Source organism: Geotrypetes seraphini, chromosome 10, assembly GCF_902459505.1.
Source record: "Geotrypetes seraphini chromosome 10, aGeoSer1.1, whole genome shotgun sequence".
Classification (NCBI taxonomy): domain Eukaryota; kingdom Metazoa; phylum Chordata; class Amphibia; order Gymnophiona; family Dermophiidae; genus Geotrypetes; species Geotrypetes seraphini.
Window position 1 is genome coordinate 32,753,335 of NC_047093.1, and position 14,962 is coordinate 32,768,296.

Here is a 14,962-nt window from a genome sequence, read left to right on the forward strand (position 1 = left end):
CCTTGTTCCTCTCACCTTCATCGCTGATAGAGCTTCATAATGCCATGCTGGTGAAGGCCTTTCCACAGCTTGGCCTCCAAGAGCAAATCATGATTCGCGTAAAAAAAAAGAGGCTTCTTTACACGTTCGTAATAGTGGTCTGAAAAGTGTTCGTAGTTGTCTGTAATAAATCCATAGGCGCTGACCTGAGGAGAATATAAACAGAGGGAAGACACAGTAAGCAGCATTCTCCAAGATCAGTTCATTGCTGTTTTGCACTTACATATTTGTCTATGGAGGTGCACAAAGGAATATAATCAGCACAGTATAGTCTGACCTTCACACTTTAAGCAGGGCATAGAGGGGTATAACCTGAATGGGGTGGCACATACGATGCTGGCAATGTTTTGGGGGCAGACAAGAAGAACCTTTTAAGGCCTTTTCTTGCCATCATTTTCTAATCTAATCTTCCATTTGGGCTCAAGGTGACAGATCAAGGAGAAAGGGGGAAAGTAGTAGAGAAGGGGTTATGGAGAAATAAGCGAGGGGACCCAGAAGTAGGGGGAGTTATATACAGGAACTGTTAATTATCAAAGAGGTGAGTCTTCAGGTTTTTTTCTGAATGTAGTGTAGTTTGTCTCTGTCCTGATAACTTCTGGTAGGTCATTCCAGGTTTTTACACCCAGATAAGTTAGCATAGAGTAGAAAATTTGCTTGTAGTGGAGGTTTTTTGTGGATGGAAGATTTAATTGGATTCTGTTAAGGATTCTTTTTGATGTCAACCAAACATTAGAGAATAATTGGATGAGAGGGGCTGCAGAGCTTCCGTATAGGATCTGGTGTAGGATACAAGACGATTTGAAAATTATACGGGATGATATTGGGAGCCAATGTAATTGTCTGATGAAGGTTGTGATTGAGTCAAATTTCTTTAATTTGTAGATTAGTCTAACTGCTGTGTTCTGGATGAGTTGTAGTTTGTGGATGAGAGAAGTGTTGATGCCAAGGTAGGTGGAGTTGCAATAGTCCAGTTGAGGTAGGACCATCATCTGAACAATCAGAGCAAAGTGGTGTGGGTGGAAGTATGATCTTGTGAGTCGCAGTTGATGCATAGTGTAGATGGTCTTTTTCCGAAGGTTAGATATTTGTAATTCCATTGTGAGAGTGTCGTCTAAGATGCAGCCTAGTACCTTGGTGGATTTTTCCATTATGAAAGTAATGCCTGATGGAAGAGTGAGGTTAGGTATGACATTCTGTTGTGCGGTGCGGAAACCAATGGCTTTGGTCTTAGTGGAGTTCAGTTTCAGCTTGTAGTTCATTGCCCAGGTTTGAATTTTATCTTTATTGTTTGAGATATTTTCGGCAATATTAGGATGGTTATTGGTTATGGGAATGATGAGGAGGATGTCGTCGGATGTTATTGTGCTTGATTTAATCTAGCTAATCTACTGAAGAGGGCTTTAAACTAGAAGTGATGGGGCAGGGTGATCATAGCCCCTGGATGAGTATAAGCCCTCAGGTAAGTAAATCACTGAATACCTCTACACCACAGGTGTCAAAGTCGGTCCTCGAGGGCTGCAATCCAGTCAGGATTTCCCCAATGAATATGCATGAGATCTATTTGCATGCACTGCTTTCAATGCATATTCATTGGGGAAATCCTGAAAACCCAACTGGATGGCAGCCCTTGAAGACTGACTGATACCCCTGCTCTACATGGATAGGTAAAGGGAGCAATGTCTGGAAAGCAATATATACTAATGCTTGAAGTATGGGATACAAGATTCTGGTTCTAGAAGCTGTGATGGAAGAAGATGAGTTGGATATAGTGGAGATCACAGAGAACCATTACTGGGATGTAGTTATACCGGGCTATAATCTGTTCAGGAAAGACAGGGTAGGAAGAAAAGGAGGGGGAATAGTGTTATATGTTAAAGATCATATTAAAGCCACACAATTGCAGGATCTACAGGGCAAGGAAGAGGCACTGTGGATCAATTTGGAAAGAGGGAATGGTAAATATACCGTATATACTCGAATATAGGATGAGATTTTTGGGCCCCAAAAATGGGGGTCTTGTCCTATATTCGGGTCATCACCCAGTGACCAAAACACCCTCCTGGACTTGCTACAGGTCTGCCGTTAGGCCGGGATAGGAGGGATCCCTCCCGTCCCGGCTGATACTAACAATTTTTTACTCCCTCCATCCCCCGGGGGTCCAGCAGTGTATCCCACTCTGAGTCCCTCCTGACGATCTTGCACACCCAGGATGGCACACAGGAGTGAGTTTTTCAGTTCCCGCCTGGCCCTGTGCTGCTCACTGAAAGGCTGCCACATAGTAAAAAGGGGGGAGGGGGGCAGTGTCGACCATCGACATTGGGCACCATCTTGGTGGAGGCACCATCACCTCTCCACTCCCCCATGCTATACTTGTGCCCTCCCCCCTGTACTTCTCCATCCTGCTACCAGGAAGTGATGTCAGAGGGAAAGCCAATGCCGGCATGAGCAGAAGGTCAGAGATGTTGCTCGTGCTGGTGAAAATTTAAAGAGTTACAGAGGGAAGGGAGGGTGTGAGTGGTATGAGGGATGGGGAAGGAGCTGGGGTGTAGGGGAAGGGTATCATCTCCTACCCTCGCTAAGCCACTGAATATATGCCTGTATTAGAGGGACGCGTTATCACAGGTATTTCAATTGTGCTTTTGTGATGCGTTGTTGTATCCGGGGCACTTGAAATGAATTTGAAAACAAATTTTGAAAATGGTCACGACATTAGTCAACAGGAAGTTTTTACATTGTAATCATGCAGGGTATTTATTCTCTCTTTTTAAAAAAAAAATATACAGTGAGATTAAATTTTTATTAAATAAAGCTCCACCGTTATTCAAGGCAGTGAAGCAAGTGGCTGGGTGAAACATTCAGCTCTGGTATTCCAGCTGTGCAGCAGGAAGTCTGCATGATCAGTGTGAAATAGTCCCCCCCCCAAAAAAAAAAATAAAAACCACAAAAAAGCACTAGCTTGCAGTAGGAGGAGCAGGGTAGAATGTGCAGGAATTTCCATGATAATAAAATCAGTCTAGTAGTATATTGGTGTGGAGCAGCTGCCTAATGGACTGAATCAAAGAAGCCCAATTCAAATCCCAGTGCAGCTCCTCATAGACCCTGGGCAATTCACTTAAACCTTCTACTGCCTCAGGTACAAAGAAATACCTAGTGTACCTGGATGCAACTCCTTTGAGCGCCAACTGATAAAAGCTTGAGCCAGATCCAAATCAATAAATATAGGAAAGCTAGATATTCCATTCGAGATTTTTCACCCTAAACTTTCATTATAGGACAAGGAGCCTATCCCTCTCCACTCCAGCATGAACACTGCAAGGTCACTGCGAGATGGTGCGTTTTATTTCTCTTTATGACAAACATTGATTCCTATGGCTGTGCATTAGAATTCCACAATGCCTTTTACTGCTCCAGCAGAGAGATAATTTCTAACTATCCTACCTGCCATACTGGCTTTTATCCTTTCTCCCCCCTCCCATGAAAAATCTCTATGAGGAGAGAAGTCGACACCTTTTGCCAAAGACTCTCACCTGGTCACAGGTATGAAGGGCTGTCATTAACATCAAGGCCCCAGTGCTAGGCATATACAGGTGGCCATACTTGGATTTCATTCTTCTAGATGTTAAAAATCTGTAAATGGAGATAGAAGAGGAATGAAATATGCAAGGAGGAGATGTTAAGGCATGATGGAACATGAACATAGAAAAGGCAGGTACTGACAAAGCCTGGGGGATGTGAGGGAAAGGTAGCGTGCTTTGTAAATAAAAAAGGTTACGAGTGCATCCCGAAACAGAGTAATAACAAAGGTTATGAGTGCATCCCTAAACAGAGTAAAGGCCAAGAGATGTAGGAAGTCTTGACTTCAGTTGTATGTTGAAATGGCCCCATTAGGTAAAAGGGGAACTGGAAGGCATGGAGTAACTGGACAGAATTATAGTTACAATCATGAGACAATGGTACTACTCTGAAAGGTTAAAGAAGAGACGCAGGAGAACAGTGAACAGGTGTTGGATTCCGTAGGGGAATCTGTAGTGGACAAACCACTACAGGGCAGGGTGACGGGATAATTGCGCGCCAGACACCACCACGCCAACAATCGAGCGCTGACAATTTGGCGCAAGAAAGAAGCGCGCCCCAGGAAAACTTTGTTTTAAAGAGCCCCAATGGGGGTGTGTGGGGGGAACCCCCCCACTTTACTGCATAGTGTTTGTGCTACCTTTGGGGGGGGTGTGGGGGTGCAACCCCCCACATTATAGAGAAAACAGAAATTTTCCCAAAAAAAATCGGAAAAAGTTCCGTTTTCTCTATACTGGAGGGTTCTAACCCCCCCAAGCCCCCCCAACAGCAGCGCGAACACTATACAATAAAGGGGGGGGTTCCCCACTCACACCACGCTTCAGAGCTCTTTAAACTAAGTTTTCCCACGGCGCGCTTCTTTCTTGCACCGAATTGTCGGCGCGCTGGTGTCTCGCGCGCGACTGACTATGAACCACAGGGCAGACTGGATGGGCCATTTTGGTCTTTGCTGTCATTTATTAGCATAATATGAGGGTGGTTTGAAAAGTTCAGTATAAAAATAAGTTAAACTTTTTAAAAAAAATCTAATTATATTTCTCAACATAGTCTCCATCGTGGCCTATACACTTAGGCCCAAATTCTGTAACCAGCACCTAAAGTTAGGCACCTATTTTGGAGGCACCCAACTAGTTAGGCGCCAATCTAAATTGAGCAACAAGCTCAATTAAGCTTTTAATTAGCACTGATTGATACATAGGTGCCTATCAAGAAAGCGCGATTCTGAAACAAAGCGCCTCTAAAAATTTAGGCGGCCTTCAAAAAAAATAGGCGCTATGCACGTTAGGAGTGGGCGCAGCTACGCGTTAGGCGCCTTCTTAACAGAATCACTGCTCTTAAGCGCTCGCATGGGCGCCTAACTTTTAGTTGAGCCTAGAGCTGGCCCCTCCAAACTAGGTGCCGCTCAATGTGATTCACTAAACAGTACCCAACTGTGCTTGAATCACGCTGAACGGTGCCTAACGTTTGGCCACTTCTTTTTTTTTATAATTCTTTATTTAAATTTTTTAAAAAAATAAACAACAATTGTGCTTAACAGGCAGCATACGATATTAGTACATCCAATGTTTCTATTAATAAACAGAATAAATCAAAAAGGTAATACAGAGATAAGTCCATTTTCCTATTGGATCAATATAATATAACAGAAAAAAGAAACCCATACTTTTTTTAAACATAGTCCTCAATAATAAAGGAGGGAGGAGACAAAGAAAGAAATTCTTCCAGAAAAGATCACATATTTCAAATTAAAAGGAAATTAAGTGTGAGCCGATGGCTATAATAATAGACTTGAGTTATACCGAAAATCACTATGGTGCAAATGAAACTCCTTTTCCTTCTAAAAAGAAAACGTAATTGATGTGAATCATAAAAAATATATCTATTGTTTTGAAATACAACAAAACATTTACAAGGGAATCTTTTTTTTTTTTTTTTTTTAGTTCAATGATTTTATTGAATATTATAGGAATTATAAACAGAAAGCAGTTCAAACATATAGATCATAATAAAAATCATGTATCAAATATTCGTATCTACAATCATTTGAATAAAACTAGATTAATGAGAAGGATCCAGAGTATCTGGAACTGCTTAGAAAAGGAATAGAAGAAGACAGAGAAGCAGGAGGGATAAGAGAAAGAGAGAGAAATATAAAGGAAGAGAAAGAGAATGAGAAATAGAGAGAGATATAAAGAGAGAAAGAGAGAGGCAGAAGTGTCTATAGAGCAGAACGAACATATGAATCTAGGAATGTCCAAGGTGATTTGTTTCGTGTCAAATTTGTGGAAGATCGAGAAAACAATTTCTTCTCATATGCATAAGATTCAAATTTATGGTACATACTTAAGGAGTTCCACCAAAAAGTGTAGTCTAGCAATGAGGATGATTTCCAGTTTTTCAGAATATGCATTAGAGCTGTCACGAACATGGTGTCAATGAGTTTAGGCGGGCAATTTGATTGTGCAAAACATGGGTGTTGAGAACGAAGAATTATAATATCCATGGAGATCACTTCTGAACATTTAGTGATAGATTTTATGGTATCCCAAATACGAAGCCAAAAGGAATAAACCATATTGCAGTGGAAAAGCATGTGATCGAGAGTTCCGGGTGCTTTCAGACAGTTCCAACAGGTAGAATCTTGTTGTAGATTCGCTTTCCACTTACGATATGGAGTCCATACTGCATTCCACATAACAAAGTACATTGATTGTGAAACTCTGGATGATAAAAGAGGACGATTTGTGGAAGACCAGAAGAGTTCCCAATCTATTTCAGAAAGCATGGTTTTCAAAATAGAGTCCCAATGGTTCATAGATTGAGTTGAAAAAGTGAAGAAGTGATCTCTTAGTATACCATAAAAAAGAGATATTGCCTTACCCTTCAGTAAAGCCAGAGTAGACCAATGACGAACAGTATGAATAGAGGTCATAAAATCAGGGCGTGTATGTATATTATCTAATATTCCAGTAAGCATAAGCCATTGTGATCGTACAGAGGATGGGAGTGAGTATGTGGAACGGAAAATATCAAAGGGGACAAAAGAATTAGAGGAGATCAATTGATGAACAAACCACACACCCGCCCGCTGCCACCTTTTCCATGAGAGGGATCTTCCATTGATCTGAATTTTAGAGTTATTCCAAAGGGACATGAGTGGGCCTTCATCAGCGTGAATTTCAGCCGCTGCATCTAATAGGCGTAAAGCATGCTGCGTTGCACATAATAAAGAATACCTTCTCAAGTGTCTAGGTATTGACACTGTAAGAAAGCACGAGACGTGTAGTGGTGTACATAAAAAGCGTTCCATTTCGAACCATGCTGGTTGATCTTGAGGGTTCGAGTCAATTATCCATTGAGCTCCATATTTGGCTAATGATGCAATGTAATAGTAGTAAAAATCTGGTAGATTTAGGCCGCCATTAATCTTAGAGGCCTTCAGCTTGGCGAGAGCAATACGAGGTTTTTTCTTGTTCCAAATAAATTCAGAAATTTTCATATTAAGCCAATGAAAGAATTTTTTCCGGCATAAAAGGGGAAGCATAGAAAGAATGTAGTTAATTTGTGGAGCCAGAGTCATTTTAATGGAGGCTATTCTACCCCACCAGGACAGATAAAGCGGAGACCAACGCGTTGTAGTATTTAAAATTAAATTTTTGATTTTGGATATGTTAAGATCCTGAGCATGATCTGGATCTTTATGAATTAGGATTCCCAAATATTTCACAGCTCCTTGTGACCATGGAAAAGAGAAGTGAGCTAGATCTGAGAAGGAAATATGGTCATTGAGAGGAAAGATCTCCGACTTCTCCCAGTTGACAGAGTATCCCGAGAGACGAGAATATTGGGAAACTATGTAAATGAGATGGGGTAGAGAGAAAAGGGGATCTCTGAGAAAGAGGAGAACGTCATCGGCATAAGCTGCCAATTTAATGTCTCGATTGGATGAGGGAATACCTTTTATTAGGGAACACTGTCGGATAGCAGATAATAAAGGTTCCAATGCTAGATCAAATAATAATGGTGAAAGGGGACAGCCTTGACGGGTACCTCTGTAAAGGGAAAATCTATTAGAGAGAGAGTTATTAATCAGGATACGGGCCGTGGGTTGACGATATAATGTTTCTATCCAATTTGTGAAAAAGGAACCAAAGTTGTACCATTTCAGTACTCGGAATAAGAAAGGCCACTCCACTCGGTCAAAGGCCTTTTCAGCATCGATGGCCAGGCCAATCACAGGCTCCGACATTGTTTTAGCGTGAGCATTTATATGATGAAATAAACGTATATTATCTCCTATATATCTTTGTTTGATGAATCCTGTTTGATCTTTATGTACGAGGGTTGGGATCACTGTGTTAAGTACAAGGGAATCTTAACTGAATAGAGGCTCGCTTTTGGCCACTTCTTATAGAATTTGCCCCTTAGTCCGGTGAATGTCCACTTTGTCCATCTCATTGGAAAAATAGGCTTTGTCAAATTTAAAAAATATATTTATTTAACTTGGTTTGGATTTTTTTTTTTTTTTTACTACTTCTTATTTCTACTAGACATACGCAGTGCTGTACATCAAAACATAGAAGAAACAGTCCCTGCTCTAAAGAGCTTACAATCTAGTTGGTTTTTCAAACCACCCTCGTATAACGTGCCAACGTTAACACCAAACTTGGGGCTTGTTTTTCAAAGCTGCGTTAGGCCACGGCGGTATAATAATAATAATAACAACAGTTTATATACCGCAATACCGTTAAGTTCTAGGCGGTTATAACAGTTTATATACCGCGGTATCAGCTTCAATGCTCATAGAATTCCTATGAGTGTCGGAGTTAATGCCGATGATTTTTTTTTAAAAACCCTAACGTGACTTTTGTAAAAAGGGGGGTTGGTTAGGGACAAACTGGATAAAAGTTATGATACGGTGCTCCGTGGAAGGGAATAAAAATTCCATTGATGAGCAGATGAATATTTTGCAACACTAGTTCACGCTTTAATACTTTTCTAGTATCTATGTTAAACTCAGGACTAGACGTCAGACATTGCAAAATATTGCAGAACACTTGCCCCCTCTTCTACGAAACTGCACTAGCAATTTCTAGCACAGGGAGCCGCACTGAATGACCCGCGCTCCTATGAGCGTCGGGAGCGGCGCAGGCCATTCAGCGCGGTTCCCCGCGCTAGAAACTGCTAGTGCAGTTTCGTAGAAGAGGGGGTTGGTCTTTGGATCAGAGTGAGGAGAAAGAGCAACTGCTATTTTGGCTCAATCATATTGGTTGCCAGTAGAGTCATAAGTTCATTTTCAGCTGGCATCCACTGAACTAACTCTTTCTTCCAATCCCCACCGTCTCTTTGCCACGCTGAACTCCTTCCTCAAAGCACCTCCTTCTTCTACCCCCACCTCCCTCACTCCTCGGATGATGGCTAAATACTTCCATCACAATATCGCCCTTGAATTTGCTTTTCTGAAGTAAGCTGTGAAAACTGTTTACAGCTATTCTGCATTCTGTTTCAGATTCTTTAATTTATAATTTTTCAATTTGTATTATATATTTCTTATTTTTTCATTACTTTTTATTCTTTAATTTTTTTTAGGACTGCATTTTGCTTAAAATTTGTAATTGTGATTATTTCTTCCCTCTACCCACCCCCCACAGCTCCTTGTGACTCAGGCATGTCACTTAATCCTCCATTGTCCAAAGTCACAAGGAACTGCAGTGAAAAAATAAATAAATAAATAACATACATTTTAATTGTGATTAAAATTTTAATTGAAATTTACCCCCTCTTATATTAAACTGCGCTAGCAATTCGTAGCACAAAGAGCCGAGCTGAATGGCCCACGCTGCTCCCGATGCTCACCACGCAAAAAATTGCTTTCGTAGAAGAGGGGTTAGCCCTAATTTTTATTTTAAAATTTTCTTCTTGTAAAATTTAAATTCAAAATTTTGTCTATTATAATTCTCAGTTAAAGTTCTGGCTCTTAACATTTTTATACTGTATTAATTTTGGAATTTACTTTATGTCTTTAGGAAATTTGCAACTATGCAACTAAAGAGACAATCAAGAAGTCTAAACAATCAAAACAGTTATATTTATTGTACAGCCAGTCCCGGAGTTACAGACGCCTAACTTAAGTACCACTCGTACTTAAGAACGTGGTCGTGGCTGAATTTGATTTCACTGAGTAATATTTCCAGTGGTATAGACTCCTATACTTCTCCTGGAGCAGATTCAAGAATGATGGATGGCCACATTAAGAACAGTGTGTGGTTGTACATTTCTGAGAAGGAACACTGGTAGGGACACAGTTGGCTTTTTGTCAGCTGGGAGCAGAGGTAAGCAGCAAGAATCTTAAAATCTACAAGTTTTGAATTTACACACAAATACGACTTAAGAATAGCTTTAAAAACGCAACTCATTCTTAACCCGGGGACTGCCTGTATTCAAGTCCATAAGTGAGAATCTCTGCTGTCTCTCTGCCAGGTCCCCACATACACCTCATGCACATGAGGTGTACGTGGGGACCTGGCAGAGAGACGGGCAGAGGTGGGGCTTTTGAAAGTTATTCACTAGTTACTTACTAGTCCCCTGAGGAAGGCATAGCCGAAACTGGGATCCTAGTCAGAACTTCAACAGAAAAGATTGGCTTTCCAATCGAACAATTATATATGGATTTTATTTGGATGATATTCTCACTTTTAGACTTGAATACGAGAAATGTAGCTGATTGATTAGACACTTTCCTCTTTTGTTGCATAGTTTTACTTTCTCTCAAGGCGAGTTTTTGTCTTTTCTACTTTTTTAGGAAATTTGCAAAATATAAATAGAGGATTAGATTGGCGAATGCGCTCTGCAGGAATCACTAACAGCTATTATTAAGGACTTACCGTATTCTGATTGGAGGAAAATGATAATTGGGTTCCTGGAAGGTGTCTGCACTAGAGAGTTGCGCGGGAACAGAAATCCCACCCATCCCCGCCCGTCCCCATCAGGATCCTCTCCGTCCCCACCCATCCCCGCAAGGAATTACCTCCATCCCCGCCCGTCCCCATAAAAAGCAGCAATTACTTCTGACAGGATCATCAATTCCACAGTTTCTTTTGCTGTTTTCCTTGTGGAATCTCTTTGGTGGAACCCTTTTTTTGTTTTCTGTTCAGGTAATTAACTTATAAACCCCCTCTTTTACTAAGGCTGATGTGTCCATTATATTATATGGACGAACCCTTCTTCCAAAGCCTTCCATCCCCGTGAGAGTCCCATTGGCTAGAGGGGGGTCCCCATGGGAGTCCCGTGGGCCAGAAGGGGGGCCCCATGGGAGTCCCGTGGGCCAGAGGGGGGTCCCCATGGGAGTCCCGTGGGTTATGGGGGATTCCCACGGGACCCCTGCGATCCCCATTCCCGTTCAGACCTCTAGTCTGCACTTGAACCTGCAAAGTCTACTTTGAATCTTTATCAGTGATCTGGCGGAAGGAATTAAAACAGCAATAATAATATTTCTACCTTGACAGACACTGCAGGACTCGGTCATTTTCATTTGGTTCAGGTTTTATTTATGCTATTTATTTTGTTTTCTGGGCATGTTGTAAATAGGTCACCATATTGCATAATAGTGCACAGTATCGATAACATGGGAAAAACACAACATTATTGAGGTTTTCTTGATATGGGTTAAGAATGATAAGAATTTATGTAAACAGACATTAGGTCAGATGAAACAAACGGATCAAGAGGGCACTTGTGCGGGTGAGCACTCAGGACCAGGGTACTGTATCAAGGATTAGGTGAAAAATACAGGGTGTCCCAAAAGTCACTACACACCTTTTTTTTTTCTATTTCGTTTCAGGGATCATCCGGATAGACTTGAGGCCTTCAGCAAAAGAATAGTTAGACTTTGCAGTTTATGTAAGCGTACCGTCCCTTAACCATGGCTCAATTGACATTAGAGCAGCGTTGCAAAATTGCCGCTTGCGTCCGAAGGTGGCTGAAAGTTATCGAAAATGGAGTCGCTCATGTGGCGGTATACAACTAGTCTTCGAGGCTCTGGAACGTGATGGCAAGCCTAGCAAGTAAAACTGCAACAACTCTTTTGTTGACGCTAAGAATATGAATAAACTCAGTTTCTTGTGTAATTTTTAAGAATATATTAAAAGTGTGTAGTGACTTTTGGGACAACCTGTACATTGATTTGAAGTTTTTAAAAAATGTACATTCACCATAAAATGTATATTCCCCATAATCCTTTGTTCTAAGTGGAGTACAAAACAAATACATCAAATACCTTGTAGCAGTATAAAAATACATTTTAAAAAAGGCAGCAGGCAACTACTCGAAGTCAATTTAACTCTTCTACCTCTCAATAGAGCATCTTCACCAAATGCTTTGTGAAACAAACGCTAACGCTTTTGAATTTAAATTGATCAGATACTTTTGGAACTGATTTTTCATAAATGGCTTCATAGCTCTGGTCTTCTTGCCACATTAAAAAAACAACATACTGTATGTAATTCTAATGTTCTACTGCTATCACTTTACAAACATCAATTAACCTTTCCCTTCCTCACCACCTCCTCCCAAATACACACGTTTCTCTTGCGATCAGTGGAATATTTTTCATAATTCACCTATTTTCTAGTATCGCCATCATTTGCTCATTCTGTCCTGATCTACTGAAGAGTATTTTAGCTCCAAAAAACTAGTCAGGAAGTTTATTTAAATTCGTTCAGAATAAAAAAAAAAAAATCATCTTTTAATGCAATTTATCAATCTACATCTATTTGTTGCTTTCAGCGGAAGAGACATAATCCTAAAAAGAGGTGCAATTCCAGAGTTTTCTGTCAGCAGCAGAAGCACTCTTCCTTACCTGGACCGAATATATGTCAGAAAGTCTGGATGCAGTAACTTGAATTTCTTTGCCGATGCCTGGGGCCCAAAGTACTTTGATGGCCTAAGCAGATAAGTTAAAAAAAAAAAAAAAAAAAAGAAACAAAAAACAGAGCAAAATCTATTAAGTTGTGCAGTTTGAGATCAGGAAAGGTACAAATAATTGAGCCTTGAATTTCTGGTTCAATGAGTAACAATATGGTAGATAAATCTGAAGGTACTTAAGTAATTTATCATCCTTTACATATATGAAGGTTACCTCTCCTTGAAGTGCTAGTTATGGATAAGCTCTGTTCCACGTCTGCTTCTGTTTGTCAGATGTTTTTGTATAAGTAGAAATGCACAAACATGAGCAAACAAGAACATAAGAGGACTTGATCGCCAGTGGACCAGGCTTGGACAAAGAACTGCACAAACGCTGTCTTGAGCATTTCCATAGAGAGATGGATTAATGCAAATGCAGCGAGTACAAAGGCTACTGTCTGGCCTGGAAGACCTTGGTGAAGGACAGCAGACACACTTTCTGTGCAAACTCACGACACTGCTAAGAAAGCTGTCTAACTTCCAAATACAGAAGTTTAAGTGATGGTTAAGACCCACTGAAAATATTAATGAAAGAACTCAGGAACACCGTTAAATGATACAAAACTCACTGAACTCCTTTTCTCAATTGTCTGTGACGTTCTGTTGCCAATCGAGCTATTCTCTGATTGGTGAGGCCCGACTTTAGTGCCGGAAGAGACGGTCGGAGCATACCGCGAGTGATTCCCTTCACTTGCCGGCGCTCTGGCTGCCCTCTCCTGCCCGGTCATTCGCGGTTGGAAAATACTGCGAATGACCGGGGGAGCACTGTATACATCTTTTTCTCCCAACTTGAATTTTGTTAAAATGCACCTGAGGAGGGCTCTGCATAGATGAAACATGGCCCATGTCGGGTCATACCAAATCAACATACCAAACCAACAAAGCTTTTATGTAAAGTACAAAGACTTCAAAGAGACTTTTATTATTGACTTTTAGTTCTCCGACTACCACGATTGAAATACCATTAAGACTCCACTTTAGGTGTTTCTACTTGTGGTTTCTGTGGAGGCCTTTTGTTTTTCTTGAAGTATTATTTAAATAATACAGCACGGTCCTTTGAGCAGTTCTGGGGCAGCGGCAGGCAAAGGGGACAAACAATGGGTGGTCAGCCACTTGAAAGACCAACAATGTCCACTTTGCCTAGGAGAGTTCAATTTGCTTTCTTCATTTCTGCATTTTATCACATTTTCTACAGTATCTTGTGCAAGACAAAAGAAACAATGGTGTCATCATTTATTTGTTAGTGGCTGAAAGGATAGATGTTATCAAGAGACTAGACAATATGGAAATTCAGGCTTCTATTGCAAAAGAGTATGGCATCTATCCAAGTCAACTTTCACACACCTACAAGCAGAAGGACAAGACTTTGGGCTAGATTCACGAAGCAAACCAATTGTGTACCGACTGATTTGCGACCCCTTTGCGACCCGATTTTACTCCGGCCCGATTCACTTACCTCTCTGCCGATCCGATTCCAATCCATGCATGCAAATGAGGGGAAAAGCACGCAAAGTAGGCAGGGACGCGATTCACAAAACAAATTTTGCAAACCGACTGGGCTGGCCGATCAACCCAAGAACAACTGCTGGGGACCAGCCGCAAACGTCCTTTCCGACTCTCCAGCTCCATTGCCGCCCTGCTCTCTGCTGCCCCGACAATTATCTCTCTGCTCCGAATCTCTCCTGCCTGCCACCCTGAATTGCCGCCCTACTCTGCCCCAAATATCTCCTGCCTGCTGCCCTGAATCGCCGCCCTGCTTTCCTCCACCTGCCGCCCCGGATCTCTGCTGCCCTTTCCCCCACAGCAAGCCCGCGGGTTTAAGCGGGTTAAAACCACAGGCTTGCAAAGAAGTTGAGAGGTTTAAAAAAAGTTTTTTAAAAAAGAGGGCCCCACCCCCAAGAACCTCCCCCCCCCCCCCCCGCAAACAAACACAAACGCATGCACAGACCGTCCATCAGATCACAGGCTGCAAATACAAATCCTTCCTAGACAGGACCTTCATGTTCCAAGCAAACAGACAGCAATCCTGGCTGGGAAACCACATAAATAAAGCCGAACAGACCTACAACACATTCCGAAAATCAATTAAAACTGCTCTATTCGACAAATTCCTCGCCTAATCAGATGACCTCTCTCAGGTACTCCCTCCCCTTTAACCCCAATGCATTATGTAACATCTTTCTTCTCTCATGTATTCTTTCCCCATGTTTCTCCAATTTCTTATGCAACATCCTTCTTGCATTCTGCAATTCGCTGATTGTCCAGCCTTCTTTCTATGTAAACCGCCTAGAAGTCACTTTGACTATGGCGGTATTGAAAAATAAAGTTATTATTATTATTATCTACAGGAAAAGCAGATGGTCTGTGCATGCATCTGGATCGCACACTA

At 41.4% G+C, this 14,962-nt stretch overlaps 1 protein-coding gene across 1 annotated transcript in view; it reads right to left on the bottom strand.

The window, feature by feature from the left end:
* LOC117368480 (alpha-N-acetylgalactosaminide alpha-2,6-sialyltransferase 2-like) overlaps positions 1 to 14,962 on the bottom strand; it is a 61,270-nt gene that overhangs the window by 894 nt on the left and 45,414 nt on the right. Inside the window, exons 7-9 of the mRNA XM_033962180.1 lie at positions 12,470 to 12,553; positions 3,567 to 3,666; positions 16 to 185 (exon numbers count right to left, since the gene is read on the bottom strand). Coding sequence (XP_033818071.1) covers positions 18 to 185; positions 3,567 to 3,666; positions 12,470 to 12,553 — 352 coding nt within the window. The 3' untranslated portion in view covers positions 16 to 17. The remainder of the gene's footprint in view (positions 1 to 15; positions 186 to 3,566; positions 3,667 to 12,469; positions 12,554 to 14,962) is intronic.